Genomic DNA, 24,659 nt, shown 5'->3' with positions numbered 1-24,659 from the left:
AGAGAGAATGTCCGGGGTGCGTGGGGTCCTTAGTTATACTGGCTGCTTTGCCGAGGCAGTGGGAAGAGTGGACAGAGTCAATGGATGGGAGGTTGGTTCACATGATGGATTGGGCTACATTCACGACCTTTTGTAGATCCTTGCAGTCTTGGGCAGAGCAGGAGCCATACCAAACTGTGACATAAGCAGGAAGAATGCTTTCTATGGTGCATCTGTAAATGTTAGTGAGAGTTGTAGCTGACATGCCAAATTTCCTTAGTCTTACAAAGAACAAAGAACAACCCAGCACGGGAAACAGGCCCTTCGGCCCAACGAGCCCGCGCCGCCGCATCCTCCTACACCTACTCAGCCCTGTGTGTCTGCGAGTGGAACCCCTAACTTAGCCAGATTCAGGGGAGAATAGTGTCAATTTGGTAAACTAATCAGCCTAAGAGCACATCTTTGGGGTGTGGGAGGAAACCGGAGCGCCCGGAGGAAACCCACGCAACCACAGGGAGAATGCGCAAACTCCCACAGACACAGGCCCAAATCCATGTATCTGCACAGCTAGCAGTGCTAGTCACCGAGCTGTTGCGGTGCCCGTCTACCGGTCCAGGATCAAGCACACACACCGACACGAAGTACTAGGCCACTCCCGGAACCTCCAAGAGCAGCCCACGCATGACCCACCATGTGCATGCCCCTCGTTTGACAACAAGGTGGACCTCCACCTGCGGAATAAAAAGACAAAAACGTTAACTTACAAGTCTGCATTTCCGGTGTCTCCTGAGGATCTGACCCTATTTAATACCCCCTACTATAACCCTCCATCCTTGTTTCGCTCATGTGTCTGTCTAAGTAAACCTTAAACGAGTCCAACGTTCCTGCCTCCACCACCCTACTCGGTAGCGCGTTCCATACCCCCACGACCCTCTGCGTGAAGAACCTTCCTCTCACATCCAAATTATACTTCTCCCCCTTAGATCATGACCTCTCGTAATTGTACCCAGTCTAGGGAGCAGTCTCTCACTATTGACTCTATCTATTCCCTTCAGTATCTTATATACCTCTATCATGTCTCCCCTCAATCTCCGTCTTTCCAAGGAGAAAAGTCCCAGTTTCTCCAACCTTTCCTCGTAACTCAGTCCCTCCATGCCAGGCAACATCCTGGTAAACCTCCTCTGCACCCTCTCCAGAGTCTCCACGTCCTTCCGGTAGTAAGGTGACCAGAACTGGACGCAGTACTCCAAATGCGGTCTAACCAACGTTCTGTACAACTGAAACATTAGACGGCAGCTCCTATACTCTATACCCCTTCCTATAAAGGCTAGCATTCCATAAGCTTTCCTCGCAACCTTCATAGACTTGTGAACCTGCACTCCCAGGTCCCTCTGTATTTCTATACTCCTAATCGGTCTACCTTTTATCACGTAGCTCCTCTCTGCATTTGTCAGGATTAAATTTCATCTGCCACCTATCTGCCCAATGTACCAACCTATCTATATCCTGTTGTATCACCTGACATTCCACCTCAGTATCCGCCAACCCTGCCATCTTGGTGTCATCCACAAACTTGCTGATCACACCACTTACGCTCTCTTCCAAATCGTTTATGTATACTACAAAGAGGAGAGATCCCAGTACTGAGCCCTGCGGCACACCACTGGTCACTGGCCTCCAGCCCGAAAAGGTCCCCTCAACAACTACCCTCTGTCTCCTATTGCCCAGCCAGTTCTCAATCCACCTAGCTACCTGTCCTTGTATCCCATCTTCTGAGAAAGTAGAGGCATTGGTGAGCTTTCTTAACTGTACCATCGGCATGAAGCCCTGGTCAAGAAAAAGGAGGCATATGACATGCATAGGCAGCTGGGATTAAATGGAGCCCTTGAAGAGTGCAGAGGGTGTAGGAGTACAGATAAGAGAGAAATCAGGGGGCAAAAAGGAGACACAAGATTGTTTTGGCAGATAAGGCAAAGGAGAATCCAAACAGCTTCTACAAATACATAAAGGGCAAAAGAGTAACCAGGGAGAGAGAGTAAGGCCTCTTAAAGATCAACAAGGTCATCTATGTGCAGATCCACAAGAGATAGTGGCACAGTAGCACAGTGGTTAGCACTGCTGCTTCACAGCTCCAGGGACCTGGGTTTGTTTCCTGACTTGGGTCACTGTCTGTGTGGAGTTTGCACATTCTCCTTGTGTCTGCGTGGGTTTCCTCTGGGTACTCTGGTTTTGTCCCACAGTCCAAAGATATGCAGGTTAGATTGATTGGCCATGCTAAAATTGCCCCTTAGTGTCTTGAGATGCATAGGTTAGAGGGATTAGTGGGTAAATATGTAGGGATATAGGGGTAGGGCCTGGGTGGGATTGTGGTCAGTGCAGACTCGATGGGCCAAGTGGCCTCTTTCTGCACTGAAGGTTTCTATGATTTCTATGAGATGGGTGAGATCCTAAATGAATATTTCTCATCCGCATTTACTGTTGAGAAAGGCATGAATTTTAGGGAACTTGGAGAAATAAATAGTGATGTTCTGAGGAGTGTACATATTACAGAGAACAGGGTGCTGGAAATCTTAAAGAGCATCAAAGTAGATAAATCCCTGGGACCTGATGAAGTATATCCCAGGACGTTGTGGGAGGCCAGGGAGGAAATTGCGGGTCCCCTAGCAGAGATTTTGAATCATTGATTGTCATGGGTGAGGTGCCTGAAGATTTGAGAGTGGAAAATACTGTGTCCTTGTTTAAGAAGGTCTGCATGGAAAAGCCTGGGAATTACAGGACAGTGAGAGATAGGATCTACAGGCATTCAGACAGGGAAAGATTGATTAGGGACAGTCAGCATGGCTTTGTGAGTGAAAAATCATGTCTCATGACTTTGATTGAGTTTTTTGAAGGGGTAACCAAGGTAAATGAGGGCAGTGCAGTAGATGTTGTCTACGTGGACTGAAACAAGGCCTTTGACATGGTAGGTTGTTGCATAAGGTTAAATCTCACAGGATATAGAGTGAGGTAGCTGATTAGATGGAAAATTGGCTTGTTGACAGAAGACAGAGAGGGTTGTTTTTCAAACTGGAGGCCTGTGACCAGTGGTGTGCCTCAGAGATCAGTGCTGGGTCCACTGTTGTTATTTATATTAATGATTTAGATTGGAATTTAGGAGGCATGGTTAGATAGTTTGCAGATGACACCAAGATAGGTGGCATAGTGGATTGCAACAGGATCTTGATCAATTGGGTCAGTGGGCTGATGAATGGCAGATGGAGTTAATTTAGATAAATGTAGGTGATGCATTTTGATAGATCAAACCAGGACAGAACTCACTTGGTTAATGGTAGGGCACTGGGGAGAGTTAGAGAACAAAGAGATCTAGGGGTACAGACTCATAGCTGCTTGAAAGTGGAGTCACAGATGGACAAGGTGATGAAGAAGGCATTCAGCATACTTGGTTCTATTGGTCAGAATATTGAATGCAGGAGTCGGGACGTCTTGTTGAAGACACTGGTAAGGCCACACTCGGAATACTCTGTACAGTTCTGGTCACCCTATTGTAGAAAGGATATTATTAAACCAGAAAGAGTGCAGAAAAGATTTACTAGGATGTTAATGGGATTTGATAGTTTGAGTTATCAGCAGAGTTTGGGTAGACTGGGACTTTTTTCCCTAGGACATAACAGACTAAGGGGTGATATTATAGAGGTCTAAAAAATAATGAGGGACATAGTTCAGCTAGATAATCAACATCTTTTACCAAAGGTAGGAGAGTCTAAAACTAGAGGGCATAGGCTTAAGATGAGGGGGAAGAGATACAAAAGGGTCCAGAGGGGCTTTTTTTTCACTCAGAGAATGGTGATTTCTGGAATGCGCTGCCAGAAGTAGGTATAATCTTCTCTTTTAAAAAGCATTTAGACAATTACATGGGTAAGATGAATATAGGCCAAATGTGGGCAATTGGGACTAGCTTAATGGCAAAAACTGGGTGGCATGGACAAGATGGGCTGAAGGGCCTGTTTCCATGCTGTAAACCGCTATGACTCACTTGCAATCAACACCAAACATACTGAGTTTTGATGGATTGTCAATTGTGAAACAAAGTAAAACCATCTCCACCTTGGATGGCATGGTGGCACAGTGGTTAGCACTGCTGCCTCACAGTGCCAGGGACCCGGGTTTAATTCCTGGCTTGGGCGTGTGGAGTTTGCTTGTTCTCCCTGTGTCTACGTGGGTTTCCTCTGGGTGCTCTGGTTTCCTCCCACAGTCAAAGATCTGCAGATTGGGTTGATTGGCCATGCTAAATTGCACTTGGTGTCAGGAGGTTTTAGCAGGGTAAACATGTGAGATTATGAGGATAGGGTCTGAGTGGGAATGTTGTTGATGCAGGCTCGATGGGCCAAAGGGCCTCCTTCTGTACTGTAGGGATTCTCTGATCTCTGGCTTCATTCAGATGTCAGCATTGGGTCCTGATGTTGGATTCAAACATCGACTGAAGTGAACTGTTTCAAACCAGCTCTCCAGTCAGAATGTGGATGTATTCCAGTCATTTTTAGAAGCTGGCTTTCGTACAGAGCCAGTAGCAGCTGATGTTCTGTGATGAGCAGAAATAGTTCTGATTATTTACTGGTAACAGTTTGCAAAGTGTGTTACTATTGTTCTGGATTTGCTGATACATCAGTGCTATAATATACAACCACTTGAAGAAGATATCAGCAAGAAAGTGTCTCTTACTGCTGTAATCTTTTAAAATTCTGGAGATTCTATTATTTCCTATAATATTGCAACACTTTAAAAATGTGTAACGATGTTTTATTTCAGAATAGATATATATTAGCAATATGTTGATTTCCAAAATGAAACCCACTATTTGAAGAAGTTGAATTTTTTGAATGAACAAGTCAAGTAGTCAATCAATGGCAACAATTGCTAAAAGTTGCAAAGGATTTTAAATCATGAGCAATTTCCTACATAATGGCAGTAATTGCACTTCCAAAGCACTTCACTGATTTTGGACTGTTCTCAGGATAGGAGAGGTATGAGCCTTGTCTCAGTAGCAGCACTCCTACCTCGGAATCGGAATGTTGAGAGTCTATAGGATTACAGAAGATGTACAGCACAGAAACAGGCTGCATGCTAAACCAGTCCGCGCTGGCGTTAGGAACCAGACCAGAAACTCCAAAGTACATTATAAAATTAACCTTTTGATTTTGGCATTAGTGTGGGCATAAGGCGTTTCACTCTAGGTGTGATTCAAATGACGCACTAGGAAGCTTCCGTCAAAACACAGAATCATAGAACCCTACAGTGCAGAAAGAGACCCTTCAGCCAATCGAGTCTGCACTGAACACAATCCCACCCAGGCCCTACCCCCACATTCCTACATATTATACCCACTAATCCCTCTAACCTACGCACCCCTGGATACTAAGGGGCAATTTCTTCGCATGGCCAATCAACCTAACCCACACATCATTGGACTGTGGGAGGAAACTGGAGTACCCAGAGAAAACCCACGCAGACATGAGGAGAATGTGCAAACTCCACACAGACATTGACCCGAGCCGGGAATCGAACCCAGGACCCTGGAGCTGTGAAGCAGCAGTGCTAACCACTGTGCTACTGTACCGCCCATAAAACAAACTTTATTTAAGAACACAGTTAGAATAGATCAAAAACATTGGCATAATTTACCAACTAAAACACTTAAACATGACAAAGTATAATTCTTAACAACAAGCAATCTTTACAGCACCAATGTAAAACAATACCTCCATAGACATACATGCTTCTTCAGGATTAGTTAGCACAAAAAAGTATGCTCATGTGGTGCTAGATTTCCAGACTTTTACACTTCTTGACAGTGGTCTGGATAGCAGTTTCAAGAGAAGAGTAGCCACTAAAAACAACAGAATAGCATTAGTCCAGAATAAAACAAACATTCCGGCAATTAGAAGCAATTATGCTGCTGCAGCCACAACACAGGATGCCGGTTATAGACAAAATGGCACCAATAACACAAAAAACTGTTAAAACAGATCTTGCACAGAAATGTGACTAAAATGCATTTCTTAAAGGTATAGTATGTCACACTGTTTATTCCACTGAGCCTCCTCCCATTTTTCTTCATCCACATTTATTATAATAATCTCTACTCCCTACTCCTTCTAGCTTCTTCTTAAATGCATCTATATCTATACTGTTCACTTTAACCACTCTCTATGGTAATGAGTTCCACATTCTCATCCATCTTTGGATAAAGGAATGTCTTCTGAACTCCATATTGAATGATTATATATTTGATGGCATCTAGTTATACTTTCTTGCAGATATATGTACTATACAAGGACAGCAGATACATGGGAACACCACTAGTTGGAAATTCCCCTCCAAGACACTTACCATCCTGATTTGGAAATGTATCGTCATTCTTTCACTGTTGCGGTCAGAATTCTAGAACTCCCTTGGAGTGCAGTGGTTCAAACAGGCAGCTCACCACCACCTTCCCAAGGAAAACAAATGCTGGCCTAGCCAGCAATGACCACATACTGTGAAAGAATAAAAGAAAACCTTGCATTTCTGGTGTCATTTTTTTAACTCTTCCCTGCACTCTCTCCTATGTCTCTATATTCTTTCTACAAAATGGTGACCAGAGCTGCACACATGTGATCCAATCAGGGTTCGATACAGGTTTAGCATAACATACTTACTTTTTATTTCTATTCTTCTAGAAAGAAAGCCAATTACTTGGTTTGCTTCTTTTGAGTCCTTCCTAACCCATTGGTGTATTCATTCTCCTATTTTTCTTTAATGCCACCAAAATGTGCACCTTCCAAATAATGTGACTCCTCTATGGACTAGCTCATTTATCTGTGTTGAACTTCATTTACCCACTCTACAATTTTATTAATGTCCTCTGGTAATTTGTTATAATGCTCCTCAATATTAATTATCTCTCATCCCCTCACTCCAATCTGATTTATTATTATCACATGTATTGGTATCTGTGAAAAGTGTTTCTTGTGTGCTATAGAGACAAAGCATACCTTTCATAGAGTGCAAAGGGGATAATGATAGGAGGGGGTGCAGAATGTAGTAGGGTGTAGAGAAAGATTAGCTTCATATATGGGTTTTCTTTGGCATCATCCAAGGTGTGTTTTTGATTCTAAAGTTGTTCTGACACTGAATCCACTTATAATCACAGGACTTTGGAGCAGGTCTTTCAGCCCTTCAGACCTGCTCCATCAGTCAGTGATATCGCGGTTGGTTGTAACGCTAATCCAATTTCCTGCCCTTTCCCATATAACCTATAACTATCTCATCCATCTCGAACCCAGCCTTGGATAAATTCAATAACCCAACCTCCACTGCTTTCTGGGAAAGAGAATTCAGGACTACCAACCTTCTGAAGAAAACAATTCTCCTCATTCCTCTCTGAGACAGGAGACCTTTCAAACTGTGTCGTCCCTGAGAGGTTTAGAATCATAGAATTCCTACAGTACAAAAGGAAACTATTTGTTCCTACTTGTCTACACCAACTCTTTGACAGAGAATCTCACCCAGGCCTTATCCCCATAACCTCATGTAGGTAGCCTGCTAATCGCCCGAATCTACACATCCTGGGTCGCTGAGGGGCAACTTTACCATGGCCAATCCACCTTACCTACACATCTTTGGACTTGAGCACAAAATTTAGGCTAAGACTACAGTGAGAGACTGGAGGAGTAAAGGATTGTCAGAGGTATTCTCTCCCTCTCAGATAAGAGATCAGACCAAGGCTCTGTCTAGCTTTAAAGCTTGAATTTTAAAAGTCCCATGTAACATTCGAAGAAGAGCAGGGGAATTATCCCGATCTCTTGGTGAATATTTATCCCTCAATCAACGTCATTCTGTGCCTGCTGTTTGTAGGACCCCACTGTTGAAAATGAGCAGCCATGTTAGGGCAACACAATGGCACAGTGGTCAGCACTGCTGCTTCTCAACGCCAGGGATCTGGGTTCAATTCCTGACTTGGGTGATCATCTTTGTGGAGATTGCACATTGTTAAGTTTAAGTTTATTTATTAGTGTCACAAGTTGGCTTAAATTAACACTGCAATGAAGTTACTGTGAAAATTCCCTAATCGCCACACTCCGATGCCTGTTTGGGTACACTGATTTAGCATGGCCAATGCACCTAACCAGCACGTCTTTCAGACTTGTGGAAGGAAACTGGAGCACCCAGAGGAAACCCATGCAGACATGAGGATAATGTGCAAGCTCCACACAGACAGTGACCCAAGCCGGGAATAGAACCTGGGTCTCTGGCGCTGTGAGGTAGCAGTGCTAACGACTATTCCACCATGCTGCCCCTCCCTGCATTTACGTGGGTTTCCTCTGACAGTCCAAAGATGTGTAGATTAGGTGGATTGGCCATGCTAAATTGTCCCTTAGTGTCCAAAGATGTGTAGCCTAGGTGGATTAATCATGGTAAGTGTGTGGGGTTATGGGGATAAGAAAGGGAGAGGGATGTTGTGCCCCTGGGTAATAAGCTCTTTCAGAAAGAGAGTCGGTGCAGACGCAATAGACTGAATGGCCTCCCTCTGCATTGCTAGGATTCTATGGTTCTGTGTTACATCTGTTACAGCAGTGGCTACACTTTTCTAGTACTTGGGATATCCAAACATTATGAAAGGTGCTATGCAAATGTGAATCTTTCTTTCAAGATACACATCTTCCCAATAATTCCTAATTAATTACAATTTTAGCTTCATTTCACAGTTGCACTTTGAAGAAATCAATTTTTGCACCTGTAATAAAAGAATAAGCCTTAATGACTGGAAACACATGGTAGGCCTGTTAGTATCCATGGAGAGAAAATGTCAATGTTTTGTGCAAAGCCCTTCTTCAGAAATGCTAAACTCTTCTAAGCATTTCTTAAAAAGATCTGATTCTGAATGAGAAAAGCACTGGAAACTTATGAAATGTAACAGTGTTATAGAAAGTGGCAGAATCTTCAGAACTGAGAAGTATTTTCAAGGCATCACATCTCTTCCAAGTTGCTTGTCTGATAAAATATTAATAAGTCAACAATCCCAAGACAAATAGATATGAATACATTCTGCAAGGAAGAGCACTAGACATTTTAAATTACTAAAACTTTGTGGAAAGATGTAGACACTACTGAGTCACCTGACTTATAAATTCCTGGCAACGTTAATAATATTATCTAGAAACATACTCATTGGCAGTGGTTAAACCTCAGAGCTACAGCAGAATGGAAATAGACTGTTTGTAATTTATGTGCTAATAATTCTGAACTGTCACTACATGACAAATAATGAAAAACGCTAAATTATTTTATCTCTTTAAAACAACCTGCTTTTGATATATTATCAAAAATGCAGGCAGCATCTTATTAGAGGGTGACTGAAGACACAAAACTAGATGGAATATGAGTTGTGAGGAAAATGCAAACAGACGACAGGGTGGCACAGTGGTTAGCACTGCTGCCTCACAGCACCAGGGACCCGGGTTCAATTTCCGGATCGGGTCACTGCCTGTGCAGAGTCTGCACGTTCTCCCTGTGACTGCGTGGGTTTTCTCCAGATTCTCCGGTCTTCTCCCACAGTCCAAAGATGTGCAGGTTAGGTGGATTGGCCATGCTAAATTGCCCCTTAGCTTCTCAAGATATGTCGGTTAGGGGGATTGGTGGGGTGAATATGTGGGGTTACTGGGATAGGACCTGAATAAGATGCTCGTTTGGAGAGTTGGTGCTGTCTCAACGGGCCAAACAGCCGCCTTCTGTACTGTAGGGATTCTAAAATTTTGGAGACAGGCTGAGAGACATAGAGTTGGTAAAATGACATTGGGAGACACCTGAATGGTCCATTACTGCAGGGGGGAGGTACATTGAGACCATTACCCAATGGTTTTCTGGGTTGCACAGAGGACCACCCTGACCCACTTGTACATTAAAAACAAAACTCTGATCTGTCATTTGAGGGAGTCACACCGTGGAGACACCCTCTCCCTGTGGCCTCAGTAACATCCATCCCTATTGGTGGCACTGCCAAGGCTGCCGGCCCTCTGGTTGGCCAGTGACTCAGAGAGAGAGGCCGTTGCCTTTAACAGGATGTGGTTCTGGATGTAGGCACTGCTGGTAAATTCCCCTCCTTTGTTCCCTTGCTTGTCTGCGTGCACTCTGGACTCACACTTTGTCCCAACAGCGGAACTCATGGTGTTGCTGGTAAAATTCCAGCTTTACCTTTTAATAGGCAGAGTGATGTTATATCTTTTACTCACAAATTTGTTTAATATTAGGAGTGCGCTGAATTCTCATATCAGACACAAGTACCCTCTTCCACTGTCTCATACACTCACCTCTCCCTCTCTTTCATACACACACATACATTTCCACTTCTCTGTCACACAAGCTCACACTCTCATATCTCTCTCTCACAGACAGACATCTCTCTGAATCACTCATGCTCTCCCTCACCCAATCACCTCTCTCATACAAGGCCACTGTCTCCGTTGCCCTTTGGCCACTTCCCTTCTTAATCTCCCTTTGTCCACTTGCCTTCACTCTCGCTCTTGTCTGGTATTTTGAATACTTGCTTTGCCACTATTTTCAACTTGTCCAACCAGAGGCAGACTTCTCAATGCAATAGGTTGCTGATAGGTTGACAGATGCACCTATCTGTAGCCAACACAGGGTGAAACTTGTCTCCAATTTGTTAGGACCCAGACCAGAATCTCCAAGGTGTATTGTAAAGAATTCCTAAACCTTAAGATTTAGATTTGATTTCGACACTCGTAAGCAGAAGGCGTTTCACTCCAGGTATGACTCAGTGAGTCAGTGGGAGGCTTTTATCAAACAAAGTTTATTTAAAAACACACTTAAAATATAATAAAAAAATTAGCATACTTTTACCAATTACAAGATTCGAACATGATAAAGTATATATCTTAACAGCTAGCTGTCTATGTTGTTCCAAATCAAATACTGGCCCAGCCAGCGACACCATGTCCCATGAATTAATAAAAGAAAAAGAAAGGCGCCTAACTCCAGTAAGTTGTCTGGGAGTTGCCTGCTGTGGCAGGTGAGAACTTAGAAACTAAGATTATCATGAAAGAGGTAGTGTTGGGCAAATTAATGGGGGCTAAAGATAGATAAGTCTCCTGGTCCTGATGGAATCCATTCCAGGGTAATAAAAGAGATGGCGGAGAAATAGCAAATGCACGAGTGGTAATTTACCAAAATTCGCTGGACTCTGGGGTGGTTCCTGCAGATTGGAAAAGAGCAAATGTGACGCCACTGTTTAAAAAAGGAGGTAGACAAAAGGTGGGTAACTATAGGCCGGTTAGCTTAACTTCTGTAGTAGGGAAAATGCTTGAATCTATCATCAAGGAAGAAATAGCGAGACATCTGGATATAAATTGTCCCATTGATAAGACACAGCATGAGTTTATGAAGGGCAGATTATGTTTGACTAACTTGGTGGAATTCTTTGACAACATTATACATGCGGTGGACAGTGGGGAACCTGTGGATGTGGTGTATCTGGATTTCCAGAAGGCATTTGACAAGGTGCTGCATCAAAGACTGCTACATAAGATAAAGGTGCACAGTGTTACGGGTAATGTATTAGCATGGATAGAGGATTGGTTAACTAATAGAAAGCAAAGAGTGGGGGTAAATAGGTTTTTTTCTGGTTGGCGATCAGTGGTGTGCCTCAGGGATCAGTGTTGCGACCGCAGTTGTTTACGATTTACATAAATGATTTGGAGTTGGGGACCAAGTGTAGTGTGTCAAAATTCACAGATGACACTAAGATGGGAGGAAGAGCAAAGTGTGCAGAGGACACTGGAAGTCTGCAAAGGAATATAGATAGTCTAAGTGAGTGGGCGAGGGTCTGGCAGATGGAGTACAATGTTGGTAAATGTGAGGTCATCCATTTTGGTAGGAATAACAGCAAAATAGACTATTATTTAAATGATAAAAAATTGCAGCATGCTGCTGTGCAGAGGGATCTGGGTGTCCTTGTGCAGGAATCTCAAGGAGTTGGTTTGCAGGTGCAGCAAATTAAGAAGGCAAATGGAATTTTGTCCTTCATTGCTAGAGGAATGGAATTTAAAAACAGCGAGGTTATGTTGCAGCTGTATAAGGTACTGGTGAAGCCACAGCTGGAGTACTGTGTACAGTTTTGGTCTCCTTACTTGAGAAAGGATATACTGGCACTGGAGGGGGTGCAGAGGAGATTCACTAGGTTGATTCCAGAGTTGAAAGGATTGGCTTATGAGGAGAGACTGAGTAGACTGGGGCTATACTCATTGGAATTCAGAAGAACAAGGGGAGATCTTATAGAAACATAAGATTATGAAGGGAATAGATAAGATAGAAGCAGGGAAGTTGTTTTCACTGGTGGGTGAAACTAGAACTAGGGGGAATGGCCTCAAAATAAGGGGGAGCAGATTTAGGGCTGAGTTGAGGAAGAACTTCTTCATACAAAGGGTTGTAAATCTGTGGAATTCCCTGCCCAGTGAAGCAGTTGAGGCTACCTCATTGAATGTTTTTAAGGCAAGGATAGATAGATTTTTGAACAGTAAAAGAATTAAGGGTTATGGTGAGTGGGCGGGTAAGTGGAGCTGAGTCCATGAAAAGATCAGCCATGATCTTATTGAATGGTGGAGCAGGCTTGAGGGGCCAGATGGCCGACTCCTGCTCCTAGTTCTTGTGTTCTTATGAGAGATCTTTTATGGGTGTTGATCCCATGAGTATTTACTTGTCCGATGTTGTGACTCAGGAGAGTAACTATGAAATTGCTTTGCAATCGAGACCAAGTATTTGTGTCTTTGGAAAGCAGATTTCTTCAACTTCTCTCAATGTAGACCAAATTAAACTAAATTAACCAAAGTTTGGCTTGAGCCATAGCTGCTTTATTCTAAAGTAGGGTGCATGTACAGAGCAATAGTTAGAATCAGAATCTCATTGCTCAGTTAATGGGATCTAACTTCATGTTAAAATAAGAGGATGCACGCTATACACCATCTCGCTTAACCTAAATAGAATCATCCTGAGGCAGAATTCCTTTCCCTGTGTGCCCCTGTACTTTACAACCTTCTCCAATCTCCTGAAAGTAGGTTGCCTTTTCAATGTCTCTATTTATTTTCAAATATGCCTGGCCACAGAGTCAGGGTTTACTAATTGGAATTTACTAACCCTATCCCTGTTGCTTATATAATCTTAAAGAGCAAACTCGCTGTTTATTTGTTCAGAAATAGGATTGCTACAGCAGCAATGAAAGAGGAACAGAATCCAGGAACGTCAAATGATCTTTTATTGTCTCCAGATCAGATGTTTCCCTCTGGAGCTAATATATAGCTTGTCAGTCCCTGTGACAGAGAGAAACCTATTGGCAGGAGGATTGAGAAGCAGAGAACATAGATTTAATATAATTATTTGATTTGATTTATTATTGTCACATGTATTGACATGCTATGATAAATACTGTTTCTTGTGCGCTGTACAGACGTGTGTTTGTATAGTGCAGAATGTAGTGTTACAGTCATAGCTAGGATGTAGAGAAAGATCAACTTGATGCAAGTCCATTCAAAAGTCTAGAGCAGCAGGGAAGAAGCTGTTCTTGAGTTGGTTGGTACGTGACCTCAGATTTTTGCATCTTTTTCCTGACAGAAGAAGATAGAAGAGAGAATGGCATAATTGATCTTAATTGCTAATTTTTTTAAGTCTGGGCTATTTTAGTGTTTTATCTTGGGGTTTTTCAGAGTGGGGCTTGATTAGGTTTTGGCAGGTGACTGGGCTGGGCTAGGCCCGTACAGAGAAGCCCATTTCACTTGCTGCTTGGAAGCTATATAGAGAAGTAGCTCTTTCTCTCTCTGAAGTCTAGAGACTGGGATCTGCCAGGAACTAGATCGCTTTCTCAGAAGTTCTACTGTTTGAGGATATATCCTTCTCTGGAAACTCGTGTACGGGAGTCAAAAGACAGTTGTATTTTTGTATCTGTCCAGAAACTGTTAAAAAGTTAGAAATCTAGCATCCACTTGAGTATATCTGTTTTTGGTGCTCATTGATTCTGAAGAAGGATGTATGTCTATGGGGATATTGCTTAAATTGGAACTATTGAGCTGGATAGCTGTTAAGAATTATACTTTGTTATGTTCAAGGATTTTAATTGATAATGGTAATATTGTTACATGCTAACTGTGTTCTTAAATGAAGTTTTCTTAAAATAAAAATTACATAGTGGATCAGTAGAATCACGCCTGAAGCAAAATACCTTATGCTCACACAAATGGGGTAGCACAGTAATTAGCACTGCTGCCTCACAGTACCAGGGACCCAGGTTCAATTCCCAGTTTGAGTGACTGTCTGTGCAGAGTCAATTTCTCTCTGTGTCTACTTGGGTTTCTCCGGGAGGCTCCTGTTTCCTCCCACAGTCTGAGAGGAGTGCTGGTTAGGTGCATTGGCCATGCTAAATTCTCTCTGTGTACCCAAACAGGCACCGTAGAGTTGGGACTAGGGCATTTTCACAGTAACTTCATTGCAGTGTTAATCCATTTAACACATTTAGAAAGCAGTGACAGGATCAGACAGAGTCAGCATGGATTTATGAAGGGGAAATCATGCTTGACAAATCTATTGGAATTCTTTAAAGATGTAACTAGTAGAGTTGACAAGGGGGAACCAGTCGATGTGGTATATTTGGACTTTCAGAAAGCGTTTGACAAAGTCCTGCAGAAGAGATTATTGTGCAAAATTAAAGTGCATGGGATTGGGGGAAGTGTATTGAGATGAATAGGATACTGGTTGGCAGAGAGGAAACAAAGTGTAGGAATTAATGGGGGCTTTTCAAATTGGCAGGCAGTAACTAGTGGGATGCCACAGGGATCGGTGCTGGGTCCCCAGCTATTTACAATATATATTAGTGATTTGGACGAGGGAACAAAACATAACAGCTCAAAGTTTGCAGATGATACCAAGTTGGGTGGGAGGGTGAACTGTGACGAGGATGCAGAGATCCTTCAGAATGATCTGGACAGGTTGGGTGAGTGGGCTAATGAATGGCAGATGCAGAATAATTTGGATAAGTGTGAGGTTATTCACTTTGGAAATAAAAACAAGAAGGCAGATTACTACCTGAATGGCTGTAAATTGGGAGAGGGGAGTGTGCAGAGGGACCTGGGTGTTCTGGTGCACCAGTTACTGAAGGTAAGCATGCAGGTACAGCAGGCGGTAAAGAAGGCAAATGGTATGTTGGCCTTCATTCTGAGAAGTTTTGAGTACAGAAGCAGGGATGTGTTACAATTATACAGCTAGAGGATTGTGTGCAGTTTTAGTCTCCTTTTCTGAGGAAGGATGTTCTTGGTCTCGAGGGAGTGCAGCGAAGGTTTACCAGGCTGATTCCAGGGATGGCGGGACTGATGTATGAGGAGAGATTGACCAAGTTAGGAATGTTTTCGCTGGAGTTCAAACAAATGAGGAAGGATCTCAAAGAGACTTATAAAATTCTAACAGAACTAGACAGGGAGGATATTCCCAATGGTGAGGGAGTCCAGAATCAGGGGTCACAGTCTGAAGATTCGGGGTAGATGATTTAGGACAGAGATGAGGAGACATTTCTTCACCCAAAGAAGTCTGTGGAATTCATTATCACAGGAGATAGTTGATGCTAAAACATTGAATGTAATCAAGAGGCAGTTGGATATAGTACTTGGGGCGAACGGGATCAAAGGTTTTGGATGAAAGCAGGATTAGGCTATTGAACTGGACAATCAGCCATGATTGTCATGAATGATGAAACAAGCTTGAAGGGCTGAATGGCCTCCTCCTGCTCTTATCTTCTATGTTTCTATGTTAATGTAAGCCTGCTACCTGATCAGAGTGGAATGTAGGTTGCATTTTATCATGTCCTTGCTTTGAAGTTGTATTTACTCTGTCACTTTAAAGATTTTCTTTATAAAAACAGGGCAATGACTGACCTTGGTGATTATATAAGCACGGATATAGAAATTTCTTGGTTACCAAACCTGGACGATTTAATGAAGGGATACGCTCGGAACTTCCGACCGGGAATAGGAGGTAAGCCTGACAAGACAAAGACAAGTGAAATAATTGTACCAGAATTGATACTAATCTACTGAAAAATTCTGTACAGGCACTTAAAATGTGGGTAATTTACTGAGAAATCTCTGCTGACGGAAACCTGGCACTAGTTGGAAGTCTGAGCTTGCACAACCCGTAATTTTCCGATCATTAATCATCAGAAAATCACAGGCAATGTATACCTGAATTTCCAATTTGTGTTGCAAGTGGGGAAGCTTTTCACTGACTGCACTGATTATTAAAGTTACCCCTATCCAGTGTGCTTCACATATTGGAATATTTAGCAAGATAAACATCATTATAATATGAAGAAAATAAATCAGCAACTGTTGTGGAAATCTCAAGCAGCTGGAAACAATACAACGCTGAATAAGGCACTTGGAGTTTTTCACCAGTAGTAGGTGTAATTATACACAATTGCTATCTGCATCATTTTAACACTTTTGAACTGGAAGCTTTGGGACCTATTATGAACTCAGCTGCTTGTTTGTTTTCTTTCTGCTCCTGAAGTTGGGAATGTGACAGCACATCGCAGCAATTATCTTCTCCTTTCACTGCAACGCAACTGCACTTGTGTTCAAAGTCACTTTAGCAATCAGGAGCAGGAACCCTGATTGAACCATGCCCTTCTTTGGCCAGTGATCAGTGCCAAGATTTTACAGCCCCTCCGGGTGGGATTTTACGGTTCCGCCAAACTGAATGGAGATTTAAATGGCCCGCCACGCCCACCAGGAGGAAGACACGCCGCAGCGGGACTGTAAAATCCTGCCAGTGTCTCCAAACGAGTTTAAACAACGCAACGCAGTCGAGAGATTAAGACCAGAATTTTCCAGTCATTCACACAGGCAGGATTCCCTGGTCCCACCGGCAGTGCACTCCCTGCCGTGGCTTTCCCGGTGATGTGGGAGTGGACTCAATGGGAAATCCCATTGACAGTGGCAGGACCAGAGGATCCCCAGCCAGCGAATGGTGTGCCACCTCCCCCCACCGAGAAAAACATTAAAGGGAGGCCAGAGAATCTCACCCTCAATCTAGAACCACTTTACCAGGTAAAGTTCAATTCCACACTGACTTGTCTATCAGTTATTGGGGAATTGTTATCTGTTCACTTATATGAGATGGTCGGAAATGAATCAGACCTTATGTACAAAGCCTCCTGAACTTTACCAATAAAACTATATAGATTAGCCACCTGTTAAGTACCCACACGATTTTCAGGCGTATAAATAGGCAGCTGATCAATTGCTTCTGTGTTTGTTCTTCTCAATCCTCGTGACTCCTCATCCCACTTCCCAATCTCAAATGGGAGAGCAGCGCAGAGATTGGGCAATTCCTTGTATGGACAATTGGAAAGATGATGAGGCAGATAGGTACAATCTCCTGAGCCCTTACCGAGGAGGAGACAGCAGGAAAACTGAGGCTGATGCACAGAGATCCACTCAGTGGCAAAAGAAACTTATTGGAAATGGCAAATAAATTTAAAATGGAGCGACGCAAAATGCCGTGAGCAGCGCTTCTTAGTTTGGGTGGGTCTAGATTCCAAAATCATTAGACATGGAAATTTCATGGTATTTGGTTGCTTCGGGATGTGTATTTGGCAGCCAATGATAATGCAAATCAGGTTTGGTGTTTAATGGCCAACCAATCAATACAAAAGGCTGGATACCAGATAAATTGGAGTTTTCAGGACTGGATTGCAATCGATTTTATTAGGAAGCAAGTTATAGAGCAGAAGTGGGTAAGCAGAGTTGAGATACAGATCAGTCATTATGTGACAGCAGAGCAGGAGCTAACAACTGACCCATGTTTCTGTGTATGCTCATCGGATGGGGACATTATTGGCTCATCTCCGATATCCATTTCCATGAAGAAAATCCAGGAGGCTCTCACTGCCCTGGTTGGCACACAAAGAATGAGCACTAAGCCAAGAGACAGAGTGGCAAACATCTATCACTGTGACCACAGCACATGCTAGCACCTTGGGAGATGAAGGGAGAAGATGAAGAAAAATATAGCAAACCAAAAAGGAAATTGTACCTATAAAATCACCCGTTAACCTGGAGAAGTATCGTGAACTGGCAATACTGGATTCATTCAAATATTGACATTGGATTCATTCAAACATTATCCATTGTAGCCCCAAGCCGAAATTGTTAATGATCAGACTAATCTAATTACCATTTAGAAATGATTACCCATGTCCATGTGTATGTTTAATTAGTTATCCTGAATATTCATCTGCATCCAGCTGACTGCAATATTATTATAAGATGATTTGTGAGCTAAAATGAGATAGAAGTTATATAATCTGCTATGCCACAACATCAGTTTAATCAAATATGGATATTTTTCTTACAAGAACTTTGTTTAATTTTGTATTTTTGATTATACAGGGCCTCCTTTGAACGTGGCCTTGGCTATAGAAGTTGCCAGTATTGACCATATATCGGAAGCTAATATGGTACTGTTTGCTCTTTCCTTGTTCAAAAGGGTGTACACATGATGCTTAAATTCTGTTTTAGCTCTGTTCATTGGCTGATATGTTGCCTGCAATTTAACAAAATAAACTCTAGTCTGCAATCTAATGGCTCTGGGTGAGAACACGTCCCAGTCCCTGTCAAACAAAACCTCTGTTGCCAAAGAGACAACAGGAAGCAAAAATTTCTTAAACCCCGCATTAACATTATGGTATACCACAGTGGGTGGACTGATGCTTTAAGCTGCATCTGAATCTAATTAATATGCACTATTAACTACATTCTAAATCAGGCAGAACGCAAAAATGGAAAAGATAATGAGAGATCCAGGCAGCCACGATTACTTTCATAGAATGCCTACTGTGCAGAAGTAGGCCATTTGGCCCATTAGTCTGCATCAACTCTCTGACAGACCATCCCACCCAGGCCCTATTCCTGTAACCCCACATATTTACCCTGCTAATGCCCCTAACCTACATATCCTGGGACACTAAGGGACAATTTAACATGGCCAATCCACCTAACCAACACATCTTCAGACTGTGGGAAGAAACTTGGAGCCAGTGTACTGCCCTTACTTTCCAGTACAAGTGCCAGGTAGTGAACTTAAACGTGCCTGGAACTTGCTCTACTTTCTGTCCCAATTTTTGATATGATGCATTGTTAAAGGTTTCAACTCCAATAGGGAAGCCATATAAATATTTCCTCTGAAAAGGTGGCACGGTGAGTTAGCACTGCTGCCTTACGACGCCAGGCACCCAAGTTTGATTCCCAGCTTGGGTTACTGTCTGTGCAGAGTTTGTACGTTCTCTCCATGTCTGCGTGGGTTTCCTCTGGATGCTCCAGTTATCTCCCACAATCTAAAAGATGTGCTGGTTAGGGTGTATTGGCCATGCTAAATTTTCCCTCAATGTAACCTGAACAGGTGCCAGAGTATGGCGACTAGGGGATTTTCACAGTAACTTCATTGTAATGTTAGTGTAAGCCTACTTGTGACATGAATAAATAAACTTTAAAACATCCCTCTTGCCATAATGTGCTCCGTTGTGAAAGTTCTAAAGTAAGTTTTATACAGACTGTTGACTGGTATTCTGTATGGTTTTGATTAACGGACATATATGACAATGTGCTTTTCTCTTTAAGACAATGGCTAGCAGCTAATTTTTCAATTTCTGGAGACAGGAATGAGAACCCAGAGAGCTTCATTGAAATTGTCAGCTCTGAAATGAACAACTGATAGAGCTCCGCTTGTCCTCATCTTTAGGTCTTGCTTTTTTAAAAAATGGCAATGTAATAAGGCAGATTGATAATACAGCTGCTTCCAGCTCAATGATTCCATCATTACTTTCGGACAGATTTGCTGACATCTGTGCACATACTTTAATTTGAGAAATAGACAATGGTGTTTCTGGTATCCTGGTCAACATTTACCCATCAAAGCAAGCAAGTAAATTATCCAGTCCTTTATCTCATCTGCTTCTGTCTGACATTTTATCTATGAAAGTGAGAATGGCTGGCTAATTCTCTCATTATCTTTTCCATCTTTGTGTTCTGCTTTATTTACAGTCAAGTTAATCGCACATATTAATTAGATCAGATGCAGCTTAAAACATCAGTCCAAAGGGCAGTGCAGTGGTTAGCACTGCTGCCTCACAGCGCCAGGGACACGGGTTCAATTCTGACCTCGGGTGACTGTCTAAGTGGAGCTTGCACATTCTCCCATGTCTGCATGGATTTCCTCTGAGTGCTCTGGTTTCCTCCAAAGATGTGCAAGTTAGGTTGATTGGCCATGCTGAATTAACTCCAGTGCCATGGGGTTAGTAGGATAAATATGACTTGGTTACGGGAATAGGGCCTGGGTGGGATTGTGGTTGGTGCAGACTCGATGGGCCAAATGGCCTCCTCTTGCACAGTAGGGATTGTATCATAGAATCCCCAGGGTACAGAAAGAGGCCCTTTGGCCCATCAAATCTGCACCAACCACAATCCTACCCAGGCCCTACCCCCACATACTTCACCCGCTTATCCCTCTAACCAACGCATCCTAGGGCACTAAGGGACAATTTTTGCATGGTCAATCAACCTAACCCACACATCTTTGGACTGTGGGAGGGAACTGGATTACCTGGAGGAAACCCACGCAGACACGAGGAGAATGTGCAAACTCCACACAGACAGTGACCCAAGCTGGGAATTGAACCCAGGTCCCTGGAGCTGCGAAGCAGCAGTGCTAACCCACTGTGCTACCGTGCTGCCCCTGATTCAAAGTAAATGGGTAGCCATATACCTACCAAACAATAGTGACAAAAACCTGTTCGTTGACTGAGATGTACTGAGGCCAGGAAAGGTGCCACTCATTGCAAGTTCTTACTTAGTTTTGATAGGACATTAGCTTCATCCCTCTCCTGAAGTTATCGGGTGTACCTGTGTGAATCTAAACACTTTGTGGTCATGGGCTATATTTATTCTCTAGTGTTTTTGAACTCAGCAGGATTTCCAGGGGGGTCAGTGGTGGTGGGGGTTATAGCTGTAACAGACATTGAGCAGAAGTTTTCAAATAAAGTCTCAGGTTCTGTTTGAAAACCAGTGTGTTTCTCTCCCAATCGTCTGACACTTTTCGTAAACAAATGGGAGGGGGGCCTGTTTTGTGCCATCGTTCTAGAGGTGGGATGGGGCCTAAATATGCCAATAGTGCTGGGACCACAGAGATCGGGGGGGTGGGGGCTGAGCTCAAAATGAAGAGACAGACCTTCCCCGCCTCCCCCCAAACCAATATCATCACAATATAGATTTTTACAGCACACAGGGAGGCCATTCAGCCCATTGTGTCTGCAATGGCTCCCAAAAGAGCGACCCAACTAGTTCCATTATCCAATCCTATCTTTAGGTGGGGACCATGGTGCCATGCCAACCCAGTAATGCCAATCGTACCAAAGGCAGTGGGAACCTCATGGGGGAGGGGGATTCATTTATTTGTGGTGATGATGCAGGGGAGCAGATGAGGGAGCTGAGGAGACGGTGATTGCTTTTTTTGGGCGGGGTGCTGACGTTGACTGTGTGGGTGGGGGGGGGGGGGTGGTGGCAGGGTGTATATGGACTCTGATTGCCAGGAATGAATGCCAGCTATGATGTAGGGGGTTTGGAGGGGAGTCCCGAGACCTCCGTGTAGGGGTGGGAGTGGGTTACATTTGCTTTGATCGTGTGCTTTTTAAACATGGCGCCCAGTCTCAGTGCATCCGGGCCTCGCTGGAGTGTTGAGACCTCAACCCTCATCCTGACAATTTTTTTGTGACAGTATAGTAATATCTGGAGGGAAACACCACTCCCGGTTTTCCCGCAGGAACCAACACTCTGCCATTGATTTGCCAACATTTCCTTTTCTGGAAAAGAGTATAACTAACTAGAAGCTGTCAATGTAATTAAACTTCCCAAAGTGCTTCACAGGAGTGTTATAAAACTGAATATAACGCCAAACGACAAAAGGTGATATTAGGCCTGATGACCAAAACTTAGCCAAAGAAATTGGTTTTAAAACATCTCTCAAAGGAGAAGGGCAGAGAGGTGAAGTGAGGTGTTTCCAGAGCCTGGGGCCTGGGTAACTGGGGAACCCATAACCTTCTCCCCCAGAGGTAAGAGTGCTACCAATTATAGAATCCCAACAGTGCAGAAGAGGCCATTCAGCCCCTCAAGTCTGCACTACTTGCTGGCAGTGTCTCTTATCCAGGCTCCTTCTCCCTGTAATCCCACACATTTACCAATCATCCAACCTACACATCTCGGGACACTAAGGGACAATTTAGCATGGCCAATTCATCTAACCTGCACATCTCTTTGGAGTATGGGAGGGAACTGGAGCCCCCGGAGGAAACCCACGCAGAGGCAGGGAAATATGCAAATTCCACACAGAGTGTCACCCAAGGCTGGAATTGAGCCTGGGTCCCTGGTGCTGTGAGGCAGCAGTGTGGGCCATTGTGGGCAGCACGGTGGCACAATGCAGACAAGACTTATAGACCAGTCAGTTTGAAAGGGCTATCCAGAAATTTCTGAAATGTAAACAAACATTAAAGACTATTTTCTTAAATTAAAGTTAATTTAATTTACTTGCTTCTGTAGATGGTCTGGAGACACTGGTTAGGAACAGTAAAAAGTCTCTCAACACCAGGTTTATTGGGAATCACAAGCTTTTGGAACTCTGCCCTTCATCAAAATTCCAAATAAACCTGTTGGGCTTTAACCTGGTGCCTTCTTTCTGTGCCCACCCCAGTCCAATGCCAGCATCTCCACATCATTGGTTAGGAAGGTTTTGAATTTATGTTCGCCAACAAAGTATACTTTAAAACTCAAGCCCCAGTCTGTTCCCCACGCTGAACTCTGCCATTCAGCCAATAACAACACTCGTGCTGTGAGATCAGTAATGTAGGTCTCAGTTCAGTGACTCACGGGCACACAAGGAGCATCTTTCATCAGACTCCCTGCTGTGATATTAGTCAATTTCAGGCAGAACTTCATACTGATACTGATGTCTTAATCTGCAGTCGTGATATGTGAGTAATTCTATATAATATTGGAAAAGAGAATGAGAGAACAATGTCAGTTTGCTCTTGTGTTGAGTAAGTATTTGGCAGCGCCAGTTGTTGTGTTAAAGGATCCCTCAGTGTTGCAAGCTGAAGTGGTAACACATACCAATCCTAAGAAAATTAATTGCCATAAGCCAAAAGAGAAAACGCTGGAAAATCTCAGCAGGTCTGGTAGCATCTATACGTGGAGAAAAGAACTTATGTTTTGAGTCCAGATGACTCTTTGTCAAAGCTGACCTGGTTTCAGATCCCCAGCATCCGCAATAACTTGCTTTTATTTATTATATTAATTGCCATAATGAGTTTCTTGATAAACAGAGAACCAAACACTAAATCCAAATTGGTTTGAATTCTGCACCTTCTAAATCGTTTGGAAAGGTTTGAATTTTTCCTGATTTAAGAGTGGATATTCACAAACTGATGAAATGCTCATCAGAAAATTCCATGATCCTCCAATCATTCCAGACTAATTTCAATACGTGGCAAAAGTGTCACTGAGATGAGATTGAATTCCAGGAGATAAAATATCACATGATGTAAACGCACACGAGAAGACTTTTTGAAAATAACACACGACACTGTGAAATTGGGAACAAAATTGTTTCTCGGCAGAAACCTGACCTGATGAGTGTTTCCAGCATTTTGTATTTTTGTTACAATGCAATTAGGTCACTGAGGTAACTGCTGTAGTGACCTTGTTTAGAAAATTCTGCTCAAAGTAGGTTCTATTCAGTAAACAAAACCAATGTAGGTTCACCCGTGTTTCAAAAAACCTTTGCAGATAGCTAATGATTCAAAACAACTATCGTGCAGGGAAGATCTTCCTCAAATCCATCAATTTTCTGATATAATGTGATGGAGCCCATCCCACTGAAACTTTGGCTGATTTCTCCGGCTATTCACACCCACTGCTGCTGCTGGCGAGGACGGGGAATTTGGTTCTTAGACAAATCTCCGTTCCCGGCAGCGAGACTGGAGAATCCAGCCTTTTTTGTCTACTTCAGGCCACATAATCATCTCCTGTTGTGGTTTTCGCCTGGGCATCAGAAGTGCCCATTCAAAAGAAGTCAGAACCAAATAAGAAAAAAATGAATTGCATCTATGTAGCACTTTTCCCACCCATCAGTTGTCACAGAAAGCTTTAGATCCAAGGAGATAGTTTTGAAGAATGGTCACTGTTGTAAAATAGGAAATGTGGCAACCAATTAGTACAGTGCAAGCTCTTTTCTGATGTTGATTGAGGGATAAATATTGACCAGGATATTGGGGTAACTCCCCTGCAATTCAACGAAATAGTGCCATGGGATCTTCCGCATCTGCCCAAACCGGCAGGTGAAGCCTCAGTGTCTCGAGGAAGGCAGTACCTCCAACCGTGCAGCACTCTGTCAGTCCTGCACTGGTGGCAGTCTTGATTTTGTACTCAAGTCCTGGAGTGAGACTTGCATCCAGATGAGAGAGCTACCCACTGAGCCACTGGCTTCTCCAATTATGTACATTATGCTATCAGTATTTCCATGGTACCATTGGATTCTAG

The 24,659-nt window shown here is 43.1% G+C and overlaps 1 protein-coding gene across 1 annotated transcript in view; it reads left to right on the top strand.

The window, feature by feature from the left end:
- The window catches only part of gabrd (gamma-aminobutyric acid type A receptor subunit delta), a 54,982-nt gene that overhangs the window by 15,162 nt on the left and 15,161 nt on the right, over nucleotides 1-24,659 (top strand). Inside the window, exons 2-3 of the mRNA XM_080215507.1 lie at nucleotides 15,935-16,047; nucleotides 18,465-18,532. Coding sequence (XP_080071633.1) covers nucleotides 15,935-16,047; nucleotides 18,465-18,532 — 181 coding nt within the window. The remainder of the gene's footprint in view (nucleotides 1-15,934; nucleotides 16,048-18,464; nucleotides 18,533-24,659) is intronic.

Source organism: Carcharhinus amblyrhynchos, chromosome 30 (genome assembly GCF_965287045.1).
Source record: "Carcharhinus amblyrhynchos chromosome 30, sCarAmb.v2.hapA, whole genome shotgun sequence".
Classification (NCBI taxonomy): domain Eukaryota; kingdom Metazoa; phylum Chordata; class Chondrichthyes; order Carcharhiniformes; family Carcharhinidae; genus Carcharhinus; species Carcharhinus amblyrhynchos.
This window is presented reverse-complemented; position numbering and strand designations above follow the sequence as displayed.